Here is a 22,128-nt window from a genome sequence, read left to right as displayed (position 1 = left end):
CACGTTGGGCATAGAGGCTACTTAAGCAAACAACCAAAAAACTGATGTATAATTATCACAGAGATCTATATTGAAGCTCACTGATGAGTGAGTTCTCTCTCAGTAGAGAAATCTACATAGAAAACCAAGTTATTATTTGAGCTTTCTTGATAAGCAGGGAATTTGACATTGAATAAATTCAGTAGTCTAAATCACTGCTACTCAAGGAAGTTGTCGTTTTGCAAACAAGTTAAGAAGCTTGCTCCAGAATTCCAGAATGTAAATTAAAGCATTACAACATCACTTTCATCATTGAGAAAGTCTTGCTCCTATATTTATATGCACATACACACATACAAGTGTTAATAGTGTGCTTAGCAACATAGGTAATTTGCTTTCTGACACAGTTTCCTCATTTCACGTCACACTGTTCACAAACAGATCTCATATAGGTAATTCTGTGGACCACACTTTGAGAAGCACTGGTCTTTGCCTGAATTAGAATTACATTGGGAGGCGTGTAAAATACATAGTTGTCTAGTGTATACCCATGAAAATTCTGACTCAGTGTTCTGTTGTCTTGTACCTTCATCTGCATTTAAAAAATGCTTCCCATGTAGCTTTGATAAACATACAAGGTCAAGGAACTACACAATAATATGCAGAGTAATTAAATAGTACTTAGCTGAATAGGTTAGAGATTGAGAACATGGGTTTTGGCGTTGGGAGTTGAGTTATTGTTTTTCTTGGGCAAATTGCTGTGGATTTTCTAGGCCTCAATAGTCTAACCTATAAAGCAGCTATAACAATACATACCATATAAACTTGTAAGGTTTAAGTGCTGTTATAAAAAGAAAGTACTTAGTTCAATACCTACCACATAGTAGACAATCGATAAATGTCAGCTGTAAATGGCAGGTAATCACCTCCATGATGAAGATTTACCTGCCATTTTTGAGAGTATACTCATTCATAATTTCCAAAAAGAGAGTTAAAGGATGTTATGAGGAAAAGGAAAACATGATGCAGAATCCAAGACAACAGATGCCTGATACTCCGACCTACCTTTCCACTACCTTTCCATTGTTGTTCAAATATGTTAGTTCAATTGGAATAAAGCCAAGGTTAGATGTGGCTTTGTTTAGACCTTACATTTTGTCAAGATAGTTTCTGGATAGCTATTCTAACCTATCAATGTTATATTTGTTTTATAATAAATGTTTGTAAGTTGAATTTTTTTTCCTCTACTTCTAATTTTGGGAATAAAGGATGAAGGGGAGTTACTTTATATTGACCAAGAACATAGTCAGAATTTATTAATAACAATAAGAGTTTTGATTCTAACCTTTCATTTTCTTTATCTTGGGGCAGATTTATGTTTGATAAATAGAAATAAGCAAGAGATGGTGTTAGAAAGTGAACTGCCAGAGTTGCACAAAGGGGAATTTAGGTTTAGACTTTATTTATTACATGACAATAATATTACTATGGATTATAAAATAGTGGATGCATTATGGTTCACTAAATCAGTAAAAATCACGTAGCTGTTAATGATTTGGAACCCGGCTTATGAAGAACAACTTGGCAGAGCTATCAAGTGGTTAAGAGTGTTGGTATGAAAGTTAAGGACTTCAGCGTTCAAATCCAAGTCTGGCTGTTTTTGTGGTGTGTGGCCTTGGACCTGACTTCTCTGGGATGCAGTTTCCCCATATGTGTAATTGGGTAATAAAATGTAGTCACCACACAGTGGTGGGGGAGAATTAAGTGCACTGACAGGGAGGTGCAGGCCTCTTCTGTGTTTTTCAAGCGTGGTTATACTTAGCTTTATTCTCTCAGGTGCCTAACAACCTCCCTCAGAGTGTCACTTAGGAATTCCCCCTGACCCCTGTGGTATAATTTACTTTACAACCATTGTATTCCCTAAGATGGCACCATAGAGGACTAAATGTTACCCAAGGCAAGGAGGGCAAATGCTGCTTTATAGCTTATACTTTCAGTGCTTTTCTGCTTTTTTTATTTTTTTATTTTTTTTAGCTTTCAAAGGAGCACTGAGAATGGTTTTAGCTCATTCCGTGGCTCTGCAGCTCATTTTGTATACTGTTGCCTATACTTGACTATTCTCTTAAAAGCTTGTGTTTGGGGCACCCACCCTCCTCCCACTGCTTGTGTAATTCCCCTAACTCAGCATGGTCTTTTACTTTTCATTACATGAATGAAAGCAGGAGGCTGAGTTTTTCTGAGACCGGTGGTCAATGTGGTCTATTGAAAGACCAGAGAACCAAGATTTAGATTTAAATGATCGTGCTAAGGCTGCTGCATTCTTGCTGGGTGACCTTGGGCTCATCAATGACCTTGTCTGATTCTGTTTCCTCAGCCATAAATAAAACCAAACCAAAACAAATCACACAAAACAATGAGGCCATCTGTACCTCACTCACATCTTTGCAGTGAGGATTGAAGGAGTTGTAGAAAATAAGAAAGCACTATCCAAGTGCAAATTTTCATTATGATTGTGAGGATTATATATATGTATCAGTATATAAGGAGTTTGTTAGCAACTGGGTCCCTGTGTGCTCTGCTCCCATTTCCCAACTCCCAGAAATGCAGAGGATCCCTGCCAGATGGCTGATTTGCCAGCTGTGTCTTGTTTTGTCATTGTAAATATTACATGCTCCAACTGAGAAGCTTTGCTTATAATGTAGTATGTTTTGTCCTTTATCTCTTGCAGATTGAGAATTACATTGTGGAAAATATGAAGTCGGAGATGGCCCAGATACAGCAGAATGCAGTCCAGAACCACACGGCCACCATGCTCGAGATAGGAACCAGCCTTCTCTCTCAGACCGCAGAACAGACCAGAAAGCTGACAGATGTTGAGACCCAGGTACACCCCTGGGCCAGAGTCGACAAACTCTTAACTGAGCAGAATTTTTTCAACCCTTTAGCATACTCCATAAACACAGAGCACATTTCAACCACTGAGATTGGGGAAACATATACATTTTTGTTTATTGGTAATAACAACAATGACTGCCTGACATGCTATGCATGTTTCTTTTGATTTAATGAAGGTTGGTAGATGTAGCTTTGTGTGTGTTTGCAAAAACAGGACTGGCAAAGGACTTAATCAGCATTTAAATTCAAATAAACACTGCAGCTACCAACTATGATATGATATGTGTCAAACAAAATAACCATTTGGGTCAAATTGGTGCCTTTGATGTACATTTTTGACCTGTCTTGTTTCGCCTCTGATAATACACTAGCCATATGGCACCTGCAGAGTATTTATGCGTTCAGTAGATACACAGGAAAACCAAAATTAACTTAGCAGCAATGTGTAGTTATATATATATATATATATATATATATATATATATATATATATATATATAGTGCCATGGACAACAGCATACTTCTTTATGTACAATCATACTTATTTCAGTACAGATCAGCAAAATGCCCTTTAGTCAGCACTGTCACAAACCTACAATTACAGTTCAGTGAAAATCTTTTTGATGATTTGAAGATGATTTCTTGGTCCCATTTTAACCATGGAAGTAGTTGTTCCCATTACTATTCTGAAACCCAGGGGATGATTCTATCCCAGTGTAGTTGATTTCTGGAATTGAAGCTGAAATAAATTCTTAAAAGATAAACTGAGGCACATTGAATTGTCAAGAGTTTATTTGGGCATACATCAATTGAAATTGAGCAGTATTTAGCTAAAAGTGGTTAGGAACATTCCACTGTGGGAGCTACAGGAAAGGTTGTAACAGAGAAGATGTGGAAGCAAATCAAGGAAATTATTTGATTGATGAGAGCCCAAGCAGTGGCCTTATTTCAGGAAGCCTAGCTGGCTGTTTGTGATTGGTTGTTCCCAATTTTCATTTTCTTCGATTCAGATGCACTGACTCTGGCTTAGGCTTTGATTTACTTAATGTAGGTTACTGAGGCATTAGAGCCACCTCAGTCTAATAGTCTCCGTATTTAATTATTTTAACAATATAAATTAAAAAATAAGATGCAACCTTATTTCCATTTTATTTTGTTTCTGTTAATGACATCACAGATCATATAATGATATTTAAAGATAAATAACAATGACAATTTATCTGGATGGAGCATTATGTGTTATACAAACAGCTTTCCCATGTACAAATAATATTTATGAAAACCATTCAAAGCAGACAAGAGGTCAGAAATTTTGAGCAATTTTTTCACACTGATACAGCTAGTGAGTTGAATCGGCACTCTCATTCCTTTCCTTTTTTTATCTCTCTGGATTAGTAGTACTAATAATTAAACTAATTAAATAAGAACTTAAATGTGGATTACATTGGAGCAGTAAACCACATGGGCTTTGCAAAGTATTTTTGCTGCACACTATTATCAGATAACTACAGGGGAGGGGGAAGGGGAAGCTACATGTTATAACTAAAAAGTATGAGACTTTATATAATCATTTATTATCATACTAAACAAGTATGGCGATCTATGAACATTGGCTTCTTATGGTATAAATAATATGAGAGTATTTTCTCTTGCTTTTTTTTTTAAGAACAGAATACTCACCTTCTCCTACAAAGCATTCTGTGTATTCAGAAACTGAAACAACACAACCATACTTGACACAACCATACTGGAGTGATTATTTGAAATTTTTATACATTTATGAGTTTTAATGACTTACATGGCAGTGTTTTATTTTTTTCCATCCCCCAAATCCTTTTGAGATATTTTTACTCATTTTCTACCTAGAAGTTGGAGTTGTGGTGGGGGGGGGGGGTGGGGGGGGAGTCCCATTGTCAGCATCTTAACGTACAAATTGTACATTGGATTTTAAGAGATAAAAACTTGTTCTGCATCCTTAAGGCTAAAAAATATGTACTTTATGGAAAATAGTACAGAAAATTTGTAGGAAAAAAACCGCCTTATAGGGAACAGCTAAAACTAAAGAGTCATTAAAGGCCAATTAAAGTTTATTAGTTGCTCCAAGAAGAATTTCAAGATAGCTAAAACCTGCAAAATATCTTAAAAATCACAAATCTATCAGAACTTGTGATGAGAGACAGGTAGAGAAGGAAGACAATAGCTCAGACCAACTATGTTCTACCTTAAGAAGTAAATCCTGGGAGTTCTTTTCATTTGCATTTTGTTTATTTTTTTAAGTTTATTTATTTATTTATTTTTTGAGAGAGGAAACATGAGTGGGGGAGGGATAGAGAGAGAATCCCAAACCGGCTTCATGCTGTCAGTGCACAGCCAGACCCACAAACTGTGAGATCTTGACCCGAGCAGGAGTTGAACACTTAACTGACTGAGCCAACTGTGTACCCCTTCATATTCATTTTAATGTCTTCTAATTGTCTGTGCTACTGTAAAGCTGTTTTCATGTGAATGTGTACACATGTGGTGCTTTGTTGAACCTTTGCAACAGGCCTTGTTTGTTCTACTTAGACATAGCCATTCAAGTGCACTCAAGTACAGATGCAGGGGCAAGTTTGCAGAATGAATCCTAAATTGTTTCTTAATCTAAATGTGTTCTATTCTTTAATAATCAGCATTTATAAACGAATAGACCCTTTGGGCTATCCAAGTATGCTCCTACGTTTTTGTTCCATGTTAATTCTCCTTTGTTTCACATTGGTAAGTGCTACTTTTCCTAAACTGACTTCAGGTTCTCAATTATTTTGGGAACTTATATCAATGGTTTTGCAACATATTTTAGTGTTCTAACTTTTACATGATAATGGTATAAAGACAAGTAACTTACTGCTTTCTAGTCCACTGTCTAGACCTTCCAGAACTTAACAAAAGGTGGCAGAAACATGGTTTTACTGTAATGGCAATTAAAAATACTTATATGTTTAACAAGCACCATAATCAGAAAAGAAATAGATAATGAGCACGTCTAAATGACCCTGCTAGCCACAGTGGTGAGAATCAGGTGCCAACACCATGCCCGTACCTTCCTCTTCAGCCTAGCTTGTAGTGTTTTTCTCACTCTGTTATCAGTTTGTACCAATATCTCCTTTACTTCCAGTTCCTCTTTCCAAGTGTGCACTATGAAGGAGTTAGTTTCAGACATTATTCATGTCCCTTCCTGTAGTGGAAGTCTATTTCTGACTTCTCCCACGGGCCTATTTTGATTAGAGGTACACTAATAGACAAACTGTATTAGCATTCACCTCTCATAATAGGTGTTTGGCTCTGTTCTAAGCAATTTTACATATATTAGCTACTTAATAATTTAAAAAAAATCCTTTGGGGCAGGTACCACCATCATCCCTTATATGTAAGTGATGAATCACTAAACTGTATTCCTGAAGTCATTATTACAATATATGTAAACTAAATTTAAAAGTTAAATTTAAATAAAATAGAATTTAAATAAATTTAAATAAAATTTAAAAATTAGAAAAAAATATAGTAAAGATGTGGGAACTGAAATCCAGAGAGGTAAAGCAACTTGTCCTGAGTGAAACAACTAGTGGTAAATGTTAGAGCAAAAATTTTACTCCAGGAAGTCTGGCATCACAGTCTACATGCCTTACTGGCTCCCTTTGTGTCTATTCTGCCTCTCTCAAGGTTCCTTTCTCTCTTTAAGATTGTAGAAACTAAATGGGCCCAAGCAGAGGGTAAGATGGAAATCAGAAAAGACAAAAGTAATGTGAACCTAATAGTAGCAGCTGAAAGTTTTCTATAAATGATAAGGATACTGCTGCTGTTGCTGTTCTGCTCCTGCTGATGGCACCACCAATTATTGCCATTTTGCCATGTGCCTGCGCATTGTCTCATGTGATCCTAGAATCCAGTGTTATCCTTGCCATTTGCTGGCTGTGTAACTAACTATAGGGCAGTTCCTTAGACACTTAGCCTATGTTTCCTCTAATTTCCAATTATTTATATAGGAACCATAGTCTTAGGAATGGAATTTAACCGAATTTTAAAAGGTATATTTTGAGTGTCTTCTTAATGCAAGAGGTTTTAATAGGTACTGTATAGAATACAGTAAGTAAAGCAATCCTTATCCTCAGGTAGCTTAATTGAGTTAATGTGGCAAAACTTGTCTAAACCATTTCTTCCTTAACTTTCCATCAAATAAGTTAGCTATGAAGCCATTTCTTATTGCCATAAAAATGCATCTTTCCAGTCTCCTACTGTGGGGGTTTCATTGACCAATGACCCCAGCTGCTGTACTCTGAAATCCATCACTATGTTGATGCAGAAGGCACAATTCCCAGTGACACGTTGTAGTAGCAATACTTAGTCAGACCTGCCCCTGGGAGCTGTTGGACTCCACTGACACATGACTTTGGCTAAGGGCTCTCCCTCAGCCTTGCTGAACTTTCTCACAGCTTCCCTGGAGGCCAAGATTTCCACTCAGTCTTCTTTCCTTCCCTTTCTTCTTCACTGTGATTAGACCTGCATCCTAGTCAGAAGGTGCTCCTAGACACCTCTGTCTTCTTCCCAACTTTCCTTTACAGGCATTCCCCCTAATAAATTTCTTATATGTGTAATCTCATTTTGTCATCTGCTTGTCAGAGGTCATACACCTGTTGTTTGGACTTCAGTTGTACAATTGCAAGTTTAAGCCAGTTCAGGAACAGATTAGTCAATGAGCATCAGTCTCTAGACAGAAATAGGTTTGAGAAGGCAGCTCTCAAAGTTGAGCCACTGGGTTTCTTTAACTTGAAGAGAGATAGTTGAATAAATATTTAACCTTGGCCTAGTTAAAATGGCAGTAAAATGAATTTACTAATGGGTCATCCAAGAAAAATACCCTGGTAATTAACTTTCTCACAAGGTCTGGAAAAAGTATTTGATAACCCATTTGAGGAGGTCTCAGTGAACTATGACCCACAGGTCAAATTTGAATTTCCAGCTCCTTTTATAAATAAAGTTTTTATTGAATACAGCTACACTCATTCATGTATATGTTGTGTATGGATGCTTTCCCAATAAATTTGAGTTGAGTAGTTGTGCCAGAAACCATATAGCCCACCAATATATTTATTATCTGTCCCTTTATAGAAAAAGCTGGCCACCCCTTGTACTAGGATACAAATTTCTAGAGAGCAAGGATTTTCTCTGTCTTGTTCACTGCTCTTTTTATAACATCACTTGGTACACAGTAGGTTCTCAATAAATGCTTGTCAAATGATTATATTAACTTATACTAGTCCCTTAATTTCTGTAGATTTCGGCCCAGTGCTCCTAAAATCAAAGGTAGTGTCCTAAAGATTATATGTTGATGATTCTTTATACCCATAAATAGCTGATGGGTCAGAATAGGACTTTGAATAGAAGCACTCTACCGCAAAGTTACTCTGACCAACTAAGAACATTGGATGACAGCATTTTCTGTATACTCTAAGAAGCATGAGAAATTTGGCCACTTTCCTGCTTCATAGTGCTAGTTTAGTGTTGGAGTGGGGAGAGGAGAGAAATCAGATATCATTAGCCATGACAAGCAGAAGATGTCGATGTCATGGTGATTTGAAAGAAACAATTTCAATAGCCATGAGTCTATTGACTGAGGGAAGGTACCTTTCTTAGCCAGAGTGAAGCTGCTTGTGTACAGCTACATGAGCCTGTAGGAAAGAAGTCAGACTCCGGAGACAAACTACCTGGGTTCCATTCTGACTCCTCTGTGCATTAGCTCTGTAATATATGCACTGTCTGTACTAAACTCCATAACCCAATGAGATTTTCCTTGTGCTATTTATATATAATATAAATAAAATATAAAATATTACAGATAACAATTAGATAGTATTAATTCAGTAACATTATGATGACTAAGAGTAACAGTAACTGTCTAAGATTAGCTAATTTTCACCTTCAAATTTCCTCAATTGTTCTACAAAAATTTTCATAGGTGTTTTATTTTTTTTTAAGATGTAATATAGTCCCTTTTAATTTGGAGCACTCTTTCGATTTTTTTTTTCTTCAGGTTTTTAAGACACCGGGCCCATTGTTTTTGTAGAGTGTCCCATATTCTGAACTTCTCTGAGTATTTCTTTGTGATGCATTTTAACTTATTCATTTTGCACAGTTCCTTTAAACTGGAAGTTAAGTCTAAAGGCTCAATCAGATTGAGTTGAACACTGTGGTGGGAGTTCTTTGTAGAATTACTCACCACTCCCTATTATCTGGAAGCACAAATGCCAGCTTGCCGCACTCTCAGTGATGCTATTTTAACTCAGGGTAGAAGCATCCATGTCTCGCTGTCTTAGTTGTCTACTTTCCCTTTGGAAAGTAGCAGATAACCTGGAGGGGGTACTTTGTCACACTGCCCACTATTGACCAAATAAATTCTTTCACCAAGTTTTAAAATGGTGATCTTCTGATTCCTTGAACACATAGCAGCCTTTATTCCATTGTAAAAATCTAATTATCAAGACATCATGTTTTGTGTTACATTTTTCATTTGAAAAACAAAATTAAAGTAAAAAGAAGTATAAATTACAAACAAACCTGATTTCAAAGCTAACATGCTAAGAAGGAAATGTTCTTTTGTGGGATATTTTCCTTTTAAGCAAGATCAGAGGCACTCTTAAAAGTATTAAAGGGAAGTTGGCTGAAATTCTCTAACTCACTTTGGTTGCAAAACTAGTAATTTTTATTTAAAAATTTTTATTTTTCAATGAAAGAACTAACATTTTAGAGTTCATAACTTCTCAGTTTCAAGTCTTATGTCTTACATAAGGAAGATACCCCTCCCTCCGTACTTCCTTCCTTCCTTCCCTTCTTTCTTTCTTTCTTTCTTTCTTTCTTTCTTTCTTTCTTTCTTTCTAGATGTACATTGGAATATGTTTAGGCTAAACAAAATGAAATGTCTTAGTCATTTTAATGGAACACTTAGATTATTGCTAAGCAGCAAGTTTCACAGACACATAGCAAGAAAGTATCCAATTTATCATAGTTTCTTGTACAATTCTCATGGTAGCTTGTTTTTGAACTGTAGGCCTGTGTTAATACATCAGTGGAAAGAATTGAAATAAAGTGGTTATTTGGTCAAAGTGATGGGAAAATAAGAGAAGGGATTGGCATTTGTTCTCAGGAGTGACCTGAGATGACCTGACACCTAGCCTGGACTAAGTGAGATTTGAGATCTGTCTCTCTCCTTCTCTTATATTCAGATGCTTCTTTAGATTTAGATTTTAGATTGTTATCATTGAAGGCCCACTTAACATTCACATGGCCTGCTACCCTCTCCCTGACAATGACCCAACTTGAAAACTAACTCACTGTCCATTGTCTAGTATATCATCCAACAAATAGCTCTGACTGTGCCAGTATGCCACCCATGCTGGGCACTGGCAGTTTGGAGGGCTCCAGATGGAGTAGTCCTGCCTCTGTGTAACTGACATCCTCCTGGGGGTAGAGAAACAGCAAATGAGCGAACAGAAGATAATTTCCAATAGTGATGATTTTATAAAGCCAATAAAACAAGGGTGACTTGATGGAGGATGATGGGGGAGTTATATTTCAAACAGTTGCCAGGAAGGGCCTCCATAAGGAAGAATTGATTGATAAGAAATCAGCCATGCATCTGGGATATGGTGGGCAACTGCAAATGGAAAGGCCCTGAGGTAGCAATGAATTTGGCATGTTGGGGTGGCAAGAAGAAGGACAATGTGGTTAGAGCATAATAAAACAAGGAAGGGAATGGCAGGATGAGATCTGAGAAGTAAGTAGTGTTCTGATCACATAGACCATGTGGGCCAGGCTAAGAACTTTGGAATTTATTCACATTGCAAAGAGAAGCAATTAACATATTTAACATTGGTGATGACATAAGGTGACTTAAAAAGATCATTCTGGTGTTATGTAGCAAACTGACTGGAGGTAGGACAAAGTGGAGAAAAATTAGGAACTGTTATAGTCTCCAGACTTACATATAGACAGCTTCATTTTTAATTTTAGATAGCTCAATTCTCTTCTCAGTGTTCTCTCATGTGACATAGAGAACAATTTTTGTTCTTTGTAAAGTAAAAATTTTGGTATTTGAGAATGTCTGCAGTTGTGAGCAGAGTGTATGGTGAATGAGGCAGAAAATGGATTTTGCTTAACTGCATATAATATGCCTGATTCAGTGAAACAATGTACCTTTCATTCATTCAATCAATATTGAGTGTCTTTCTGTGCCAAGCACTGTTCTGTCACCAAAAGATACAGATGTCTCATCCCTTATTTAATTATTACAATATATTAATACTATTAATAATTAATTATAATATAACATAATATTATATATAGTATAGTATCATTACTATAATATATATTATATTATATATATAATACTATATATATAGTATAGTATCATTACTATAATATAATATATATATTATATATTATATATATATTATATATATATTATATATATAATATAGTAATGTAATAATGTAGTAAATGTAGTAAATAAATGTAGTAAATAAAATAATATATATAATATTATAGTAATGATACTATACTATATATAATATATTATTATATATTATATACTATATATGATAATATATAATTATATAATATATAATATATTATATACTATATATTATATAGTATATTATAATAATAATACTATACTGTATCTAATAATTAGTATAGTATAGTATAATAATATATAGTATAGTATTACTATACTATATAAATTATATATAAATTATATAATTATTACTATACTATATATAATATAGTATTAATATAATACTATACATAGTATTATAGTATTATTACTATACTATATATAGTATTATATATAATTATATGTATAATAATATATATTATATATTAATTCTAGTTAATAAACAAAAAACTTGCATAGAAAAAATGTTTACCAGTTCAAAATTAAATTGTGTGTATCCCCAATCCTTACATTCTCTACCATTCTCTCCTCTGGGCTGCTTTGAACTCTGTCCTCAAATCCCAGTTTCTCTTGCTCCTGTTTTTCCTCAAATGAAGTGACTCAGTAGAGGAAAATATTTTTTTTTAACTCTAAAACACTTCATAAGTATTGATTAATAGTAGTAACTTTTAGATTGGCTTTCAGATCTATATTTATGACAATTTTATGAATGAATCATAGAAACTTCAAACTTTTTGTTGTTTATTTATTTTTGAGAGAGAGAGAGAGAGCGCAAGTGGAGGAGGTGCAGAGAGAGGAGGGGACAGAGGATCCAAAGTGGGCTTCATGCTGACAGCAGCGAGCCCAACTAGGCTCGGACTCATGAACGTCGAGAACATGACCTGAGCCAAAGTTGGTTGCTCGATCGACTGAGCCACCGAAGTGCCCTGAAACTTCGAACTTTTTAAAGCACAAATGCCCCATCTTGCTATTTTCTTGCCCACTCCTTCACCATCCAACATGTCACCCCTCCCCCACCATGGGACTGAGACCTAGGTGAGGAGAGTGGGATCAAGTCATGCAAAATGAAATAACACATGTGCAGAGGCAGATCCTGTCTTTATTTTAAAATTATACTATGTTGAGCATGGATATTTTTGCACTAATTTTGATCTTTCAAAATGTTGCATTAAAATATTATCTTGATTACTGAATTTCTTGACATCTGCTTAAATTTTACAACTGAGACAATTGCCTCTCTCATCTCTCCCTAGTTCTTGTCCTGCTCTCTTGCAAATCCATCCCCTTCCCCCACAACCTCTCATAGCCCAAGTCTAGCCCTGGTCGTATCAGTATATTTTGAAAAGGTTATGTGCATCTGATGTAATCCCAGGTTTAGACCTGCTACAGAAAAGGAGGAAAACTCTAATAGTGTCATTTTTAGAGGAGGACATATAGATTGCTATTGATCCTCCAGAAGGATTTCCAGGTCCCTTTCAAAAAGTAATTCTTTTTTTTTTTTAAGGTTTTTTTTTTTTTTTTTTAAATTCTGAGAGAGAGAGAGAGAGAGAGAGCACAAGTTGGTAAGGGGGAGAGAGAGAGAGGGAAAGAGAGAATCTCAAGCAGGCTCCATGCTGTTAGTGCAGAGCCCGACATGGTACTTGAACCCACAAACCTCCACAAACTGTGAGATCATAACCTGAGCTGAAACCAAGAGCTGGGTGCTTACCCAACTGAGCCACCCAGTAAGAAAAGTGTGATGGTTTTAAATTTTCAAATGACATAGGAAGCTTTTAAGCTAATTATACTTTTTTTTCCTTGCTTTGTTTACCACCCTTAGAGAAGACTCAGGTAGAAGGGGTGGACACAACAGAGATAGGGAGGAATAAAGACAGTGGCACAGTTTGAAGGCATCTTATAGGATTGAAGTGTGTGATGTGTTTTTTTGGAGAATGAACCCAAAGCCTTTGGGCTTATGACTCACAGGCTCATGTTATATTAAAGCCTGACTAGCAATATGAATCTTGATGATTCAAGATAAGTTGAACATTTATATTTTCTAGAGTACCCAGTGTAGTGCAGTTGAAAAGAATACTACAGTCTGTCTTCAGTGCAATCTGGGTTCCTGGTCACTTCATTTGCTCAGATGAAGACCCAAAATGGTTTAACTAAACCTCTTAGCGTTCTGTGTAGAACATTAAAATTAGAGTCACACTATATGGGTTCAGAACCCAGTCCTTCCCTTGGTTCCTGCGTCAGTTTTGGCCTCTCTCTGAACCTTAATTTCCTCATTTATAAAGTGATGGTAGCAATTCTTCCTTAGTGTGTTATGTGCCCATGTCCATAAAATGACATGATATCTGGAAGAGCTGGCATGACCTAATATGATAGTTATTCAATAACTTTGTAGTCATTAATCTGTCTAAACTATGTCAAGAGCTGTTTACACATTTATAATTAATTTTTTTAAGGTAAGGGATTGAAGCAGGCAAATTTTACTTGCCTATTAGCTATTAATTGTTGTATACAATATCTAAGACTTTATAATAATTCTCATCATATAAATATTGGAGGCAAGCAGCACAATAGAATAATATCCTAGGGATTCAGGACATGAACATTTATATATGAACATGGATTTAACAATTCAATTTTCTCATTCAACTGCAACCTCAGTCTCAAATGAATACAATGATTAGGACACATTGTAAAACATTAATTAGTAGAATGTAGACCATTTAATTAATTATTCTGGAAGAAGTATCATTTTAAAAGGAAACACAGCTGAATGAAAAACTAAAACTTCTTTTCAGTCTTTGTGATTGAAGTTTGAAATGTTTTTATCTTTTATCTTTTATCTTGAGGTACTAAATCAAACTTCTCGGCTTGAAATACAACTGCTAGAGAATTCATTATCAACATACAAGCTAGAGAAGCAGCTTCTTCAACAGACAAATGAAATCTTAAAGATTCATGAGAAAAACAGGTGAGGATTGTTGTATTCCAAATATTTACAGATGTACTTATTTTTATCCTTCACCTTTCTGTCAACACTTAAAAAAAAAGATTGAGGTGGTTTGCAAAAATGGAAATATAGAGGCAATATAAGAAGAATAATACTGTTGCTTACACTCTTGAAACATTTGCTTTTTATAACTTTTAGCACTAATTTATCTAATGTTTAGTTGTGCAAATTCTACCATATCCACAAAAATTGATTCTATGATTGAATTCAGTGACACAAAATAGTGACAGTTTTCAGCAGGATGAAATCTGTAGCAATAGAGGAAAAAAGTAGTCTCTGAAACTCTATAACTTGAATTGTCACTCTATCTGCCCTTAAACTTTCACAAAACTACAAGATTGTTGAATTCAGAGATCTTGCACTAGAGAGAAGCAGATTTTATTTTTCCCAGAAAAGTATTTACGTGTAAAGCTAATTTAAGAGTTGCTCACCAACCCCCCCCCCCCCCGGCCTTTTCCCCATTTAAAGTTATTTACTCTGGATATAATAATTTATTTAGTTTTATAGATGTGTTTTATAAACTGTGAATCATCTCAGGTAAGTGAAATGGGACTTAAAGATCACCCCAGAGGTGGGATGGTATATAGACTATATCATTTTGAAGTTATTGGCATTCATGATGGATAATTCAATCAAAGCAATGACCTCTGTAGGACAAATGCATTGCTTGTTAAGTGGCTTCTGGATATTTGAATGGCTTGAAGACATTTCAGTTTTTGTCCATTATATTGGGTTTAAAACCATTGTGTTGCTAGAAACTAGTTCAATACCTTGTGTCATTAGAACTAGAGTTTCCATCATGTTTCTCACCAGGAAGTTACCTACGAGGACTGCTGTTTCTCTTACTTTACAGATGAGGGGATAGACTTAGTGGAAGTGAGTGATTTGTCCAAGGTTACACAGCTTGCTGGTGGCACAGCTGGGAATGTAATTCAGGTTTCTTTCTTCCTAGCCCTGCTCTTTCCACTGTAGCACATGGTCTTTCAATACCACTATCTGCAGCCTTGAAAGATTCCCTAACTATACATTAAAGTAGCCCTTAGTGACAACAATTACAGTGGAACTTATACATGAAGAAGATAAACCTGACTGTTGATTTAGAGTCTGAAAGGGGTCATGCATACTCTATGACTTGTATTTCTAAGTTTTACATTTATTTATCTTTGTACTGTGTCACGGGGTAAACTGTATAACTATAAATAAACTTGACAGGACTTGACCCTGAACTGGTTGCATAATGAAATGTTTTGGAATTGAAAATCCTGCTGAAAAGTACCATTTATTCTCCTGCTGTTTCACAGTAAGCAGACATATACATGTAGCAGGTATATTTTACTTCAACCATCCCTCGGTTTTAGGGTCCCACCATGCTTTAACTTGGTTGCTAAAAGTGAACCCCCTTATAGTCATGTATTTCAATATGCTACTGTGAAAGCTTTGTCTAGGAATGGGTAAGTAAAATGAAGTTTTTACCTTATTTTTCAGTTGTTTTTGTAATTACATAAATAACAGACCCTTAATGTAGAAAAAGGAGAAAGTACACAAAATGAAATGAAAAACCACAATCCTGACACATTGAGAAAGCTGCATATGTTGCTATATGTTATATAAAAACATATATTTTTTGTGGAAAGCTGTGTCATGCTATACACACTGTTTTTCAGCCTGCTTTCTTTGGAAACAGATACCTTTTCTCATGAATAAATATTCATCTAATATCATTCTTAATAATTGCATGGTATTTCGTTTTAAGGTGTAACCTAGGGTGCTTTCAGTCTCTCACTAAGTATGTTACCATATATGATTTATCTTTTAAAAAGTTGTCAGTATGAATCCACATTCTTCAGTTCTTCCCCTGCTGATATGTGTATTATCTCTTGGTCCGCATCTGACACTTGAGCTGTCAGGATACCATAAAAAAACCCGGGAGGACTAAAAGGTCTCACTCTTAACTACAAAAACAACTGCTGTCCCTTAAGTGTCACTATACTCAGCTCTCTCTCTCCCTCTCCCTCTCCCTCTCTCTAGGTGGCTCTGCCTCTTTCTTTTTCCCTCTTTTCTTCTCATATTCATTCTTTCTTTTCCTTTTTCTTCTTCTTTTTCTTTTCTTGTTTCTTAAATATATCCCTTCTATCTTATTTCCAAATAATTTTGGGTTTTTTATTTTTCCATCATAATTCTTGATATGGCACGTAGTATCATTTCCTACTATGGAATTCTCACCATGAAATTGTCTGTTGAAGGGAACCTGCTTACAAGTTGTTCTCTCTATTCCATTGGTAAAGCTGAGTCAAGGTTCAAGCACTTGAAAGACCTCTGCTTCAGGCCAAGTAAAAGAGGCTTGTCCTGGGCCACAGCCTCTCAGAAGAGGCTCTTTATCCCCAGTACATACCTGCCTTCTGCTGATGGATTTTTTTCCCTTATTAAATTCTAATTTCTAAGGAAAATTCAGGCCTTCTTATATTACAAATCACAACACTTATTGCTAGTGATGGTTTTTTCAGAGTTGTAACAATTCCTTTTTCCAGAAATATAACTATTTCACAATGAATTCAGGGATTTAGGTTTTCACTTGAAATTTCTCTGTGCTCATGCCTGAAAAAACTTACATGCATCTTTTCCTCCTACTCTGCACTCCTCTCTCTCTCTCTCTCTCTCTCTCTCTCTCTCTCTGACACTCAAGTATAGCATTACTTCACCTGTGGTTCCTGAGGGCATTTTTCTATCAGTGTGCCCTATCTCCTGACATTGCTGTATCTCTGTAGTAATCTGTCTTCGTGTTGAAGGGTCAAATGTGTTTAGCGGAGGGTTGGTGGAATATTTGTTCTTAAACCAGGTATAGTCTTCTATGAACCACTTAAAGTAAAATGTGCTTTACTTTATTTAAAAAAATATCCTTTTGTGATGTACAGCATACTTCCCCTGTTGTGTTTATTGTTATTGTTTATTTCCCTATGTAAAATGGAATTATAGGAACTCTGCCCAGCACTTTCTAGAGCAACAAAGAATTACTACCCCCCAACACCATTTAAGTGGATTGAAGGTCAAAGTCATACGTGAAGCTGTTTATATATTTTTAAAGAAGCTTATTGATTATCCCTACCCATTCCTTAAATAAATCTTAATCCTCCAAATGTAGCAAAAAGCTATTTCTACATTTAGGCATGTCTGAAATGTAGGAACAACATGACTTTAGTTGGCCAGGTCTGGTTTGGATCAGCTAATACACTTTGCAAAGGGGATTATCTAAATTAAGCTTTGCTTCCTCCCCATGGAATGTCAGGGGTTGTGTCTGGGTGTGTGACTTACCAGCTTTCAGTGTGATGGGGCCTCAGCTGCCAAGTTGGTGAGCTGGCCCTTATGAGGGTCCACCACTTTGGCAGAACAAGGAGGAATATTTTATGGATGGGATTATACTACACAATCATGCTGAGAGGTCCTGCTGATTTACATCCTGACAAATTAAATGCATCACTTGTAGGGTTAAAAAAGGATTTTGGGGCTCATTAGATTCACTTCTTTATCCACTAAATGGCCAAAGGCACAAAGCAAGAATAGGATTAGCAACATTTGCTCTACTGTTTGTTTTCCTAACAGTCTAGTAGGGGGTGACTCCAAAAAGCTTCCAGTTTGCTTTCTTTAGGAATTTTTTTTTTCTTTTGTTGGATGCTATCCTAATCTTACAATGGTTTTGTTCCTTACCTCAAGGAAAGAGCATTTGGAAGTAAGAGATGAGTAATTGGCCCATGTAATTGAAATTATCAACCAAGAACCCAAGAAATTATTAATGTTTACCTTGCACATAGGGGGCTGGATCACAAAGTGGAACATGTAATTGTCAACTTTTATTAGATTCCTCTAGTATATTTCCTGTCAAGTCAACTCAAGACCATAGAAAAGAGAGATGGATGGGGAAAGATATCATAGTTCAAATCCTTAGAGCTGAACCAAATATGTAACTGAATGTTTTGATCTAAAAGTTTGGTAAACTGATTGGGTTTCAAGACACCTGTCCATCTCTGTCTTAACCCCAACTTTTTCCAAGGTGGGAGCAGAGCCAGGCAAAAAATTATTCCAGAAGAAATTATTCTGCCTGACCAGGAGGGCACACAGGAAGGGAAAGGAGCATCTTATGTACACAAATATGCAGTACTAGGGCTTTCCTGATACTTGTGTTGAATATATAGAGTGAATATTAGGGAAATTTCTGGTAACACCCATCCAGTGACGTGAAACTACACATGTGATGGACACTCCAAGATAATTTTATCAAAACTATCTGCTACCTACCTAATATCAGGCGAACATCTGTGCCAGGTGCTTTACCTACATTACTGCTAATCCACCAACTAATTCTGCAGAGTATCTATTATTATTTCTATTTTATATAGAAAGGGAAGTTCACAAAGGTCAGGTTTACTTGTCCATGACCAAACAGCTAGTTTATGGCAAAATTAGGGTTCAAGTCCATAATGATTTCCTGTCTTAAATATTATAAAAATATTTTTTCAACATGATGCAGCCTCAAGACTAATTGATGTGGCTGTCAAGTATCCTCGTAATACAAACAGATATAAGTTTAAAGAAAGGGGTAAGCCAGTTGTTTTTGGCCTATTCCTATATAGATCATTATTTATTCCTGCTAATACTGGAGTAGGAAATATAAAGTATTTATTTTACCTTGGGAATTCACTGAACTGATTTGACAAGCCTCATCTATCTTCTAGCTGGAATTTATGGGAAGTTACTAAGTTAACTAATTTTAAGTGATTGAAATGTGTGTACTTTCAAGATGCTAAATTATATCTTACAAACAAATTACTGTCATGGCATAATAAAATATTGATTTTAATCTTGAAGATGCTTAAAGAAATGAAAAGTCACAGTCTTTAAAGCCATCTTCCATTTGATAAGTTCTTTACAAAATACTAAGGTAAAATCCTGCTAACTTCTAGCATTAGATTAGGCTGAATTATATTAGTTGTGTATAGTAGGGATCAATAAAAAGCATTTCAATTTATATTACTCTGTTCTGTACCTTGTAAATGGAATACCTACAGATTGATTGAATGGAACATTTTTTTCCTCCACTCCTGTTTTTTTTTTATTTTATTTTTTATTTTTTTTAAATTTACATCCAAATTAGTTAGCATATAGTGCAACAATGATTTCAGGAGTAGATTCCTTAATGCCCCTTACCCATTTAGCCCATCCCTCCTCCCACAACCCCTCCAGTAATCCTCAGTTTGTTCTCCATATTTATGAATCTCTTTTGTTTTGTCCCCTCCCAGTTTTTATATTATTTTTGTTTCCCTTCCCTTATGTTCATCTGCTTTGTCTCTTAAAGTCCTCATATGAGTGAAGTGACATGATTTTTGTCTTTCTCTGACTGACTAATTTCACTTAGCATAATACCCTCCAGTTCCATCCACGTAGTTGCAAATGGCAAGATTTCATTCTTTTTGATTGCTTAGTAATCTCCATTGTATATATACACCACATCTTCTTTATTCATTCATCCATCGATGGACATTTGGGCTCTTTCCATACTTTGGCTATTGTTGATAAACATGGGGATGCATGTGTCCCTTCGAAACAGCACACCTGTATCCCTTGGATAAATGCCTAGTAGTGCAATTGCTGGGTTCTATTTTTAGTTTTTTGAGGAACCTCCATACTGTTTTCCAGAGTGGCTGCTCCAGCCTGCATTGCCACCAACAATGCAAAAGAGATCCTCTTTCTCCACATCCTCACCAACATCTGTTGTTGCCTGAGTTGTTAATGTTAGCCATTCTGACAGGTGTGAGGTGGTATCTCATTGTGGTTTTGATTTGTATTTCCCTGATGATGAGTGATGTTGAGCATTTTTTCATGTGTCGGCCATCTGGATGTCTTCCTTGGAGAGGTGTCTATTCATGTATTTAGAAAATGAATTTAATGGCATATAGCATTTTTAAAAATTTCAATTTCATTAATTTTAGGATTTTAGAGTGAAATAGAATTCAGAATCAAACTGAAAATCCAAGGGTAATCTTAATTTTTTCCTTTCCCTGATTCCTCGCAACTCACAGTGACTGTTGATGCTGTCAGTCCCATCCCCTAAATATTTTTTTCTTCATCTATCTTGTTCATTTTATTGCCACTGACTGTGTCTTAAGTCCAACTCCCATTATTTTTGTCTCGGTCATTGCAGTGACCTCTGTGCTTTAAGCCTTATGTCTCTCAAACTGATCATACAGAGCTCTGCCAAAGTCTTCTTTCTAAAATGCAAGTCAGATGATTTTTCACTCTTTTTAGGTCCCCAACACTAATTCAGCCCAACTTTTTAATCTCTATATAGCATCTACCTAATCCCATATTGATTCTCTGTAACTAACTGAAGAGAGTTCAAGTTTTTTAGCACTGAACACAGTCCATGATCATTATTATCCTAATTTTGTAGCCTTACTTATTCAAATCTTGTATTTTAGAAAGTATTGTCTGATGGCCGAAAACATGAACTCTGAGGCCAGACTGCCTAGGTTTTTGTTTTTCCATTTTCCTATTATAACCGACTCTGCCACATATTATTTCTGTGACTTTGGGCAAGTTACTTAAACTCATTGTACTTTGGTTTCCTAATTTCTAACACTGGGATGATGATAATAATAGCACATGGAATTGATGTGAGGATTAATTGAGTTAATGCATATAAAGCACTGAGAAGTGCCAGACACACATAACAAGTGTTTAATCATGCAAGTTGTTAGTATCACACTGTAAGTCTTGAAGTTATTTCATATGATGTTTTGATTTGTCTGAAATGCTCTGTAGTTCTTTATTCAACTCACAAACTCCCGTTCACCCTTCAAAACTCAGTGCAGATGTTAACTTCCCTAAGAACCCTTCTCTGACTCTACCTGATATATTCAGTCATTACAGCTTATATGATAACACTGTGCATTGTTTTCCCCCATGATTTCACTTAACCATCACACTGTAATATGTGTGTATATGTGTGCTTGTATGTGTGTGTGTGTGTGTGTGTGTGTGTGTGTGTGTGTGTGTGTGTGTGTATGTTTATCTGTCTCTCTACTATTGGGCTGTGACCTTCTGGAACACAGAGATTATATTTTATTTATCTTTGTCTTCATGCTCCCAGGCACAATTCTCTACACATTGTATATATAGTATTAAGTGCTTTTTGAATGTTGAATGAATGATGAACTGGCAAATGTCCCGGTAGTTCTATCCCAACAAATGTCATTTATCTCTGTACACACACACACACACACAGACACACACAAAACAAAAACTAAAAAATATTTTTAATGGAAAACACAAACCACCTAGTTTATATTAAATATTGTAAATACATTAACAGTTCTTAACATAAATAAAATAGAGATGGTGTTTACACTGCTACTCTGCATCCTCAAAAGCCCACTGCATGGCTCCCAAGGTTATCAGTCCACATTTTGGCGTTTGCTAATTCAGCCCAAGTTTTAAATATCTTTTTTTTAATGTTTATTTACTTTTTGAGAGATACAGACCATGAGCAGGGGAAGGGCAGAGAGAGAGGGAGACACAGAATCTGAAGCAGGCTCCAGGCTCTGAGCTGTCAGCACAGAGCCCAATATGGGGCTCAAGCTCACAAACTGTGAGATAATGACCTGAGCCAAAGTCAGATGCTTAGCTGACTGAGCTACCCAAGTGCCCTCCAAGTTTTAAATTTTTAGATAACATCTTGCCAGACCATTCTAGACTCATGACTTTTTAACACATCTCT

The 22,128-nt window shown here is 35.9% G+C and overlaps 1 protein-coding gene across 3 annotated transcripts in view; it reads left to right on the top strand.

The window, feature by feature from the left end:
- ANGPT1 (angiopoietin 1) overlaps positions 1-22,128 on the top strand; it is a 239,371-nt gene that overhangs the window by 139,198 nt on the left and 78,045 nt on the right. For all 3 annotated transcript variants that reach the window (XM_042923454.1, XM_042923455.1, XM_042923456.1), the window contains 2 exons: positions 2,708-2,863; positions 14,200-14,321. In XM_042923454.1, the coding sequence (XP_042779388.1) occupies positions 2,708-2,863; positions 14,200-14,321 (278 nt within the window). The remainder of the gene's footprint in view (positions 1-2,707; positions 2,864-14,199; positions 14,322-22,128) is intronic.

Source organism: Panthera leo, chromosome F2 (genome assembly GCF_018350215.1).
Source record: "Panthera leo isolate Ple1 chromosome F2, P.leo_Ple1_pat1.1, whole genome shotgun sequence".
Classification (NCBI taxonomy): domain Eukaryota; kingdom Metazoa; phylum Chordata; class Mammalia; order Carnivora; family Felidae; genus Panthera; species Panthera leo.
This window is presented reverse-complemented; position numbering and strand designations above follow the sequence as displayed.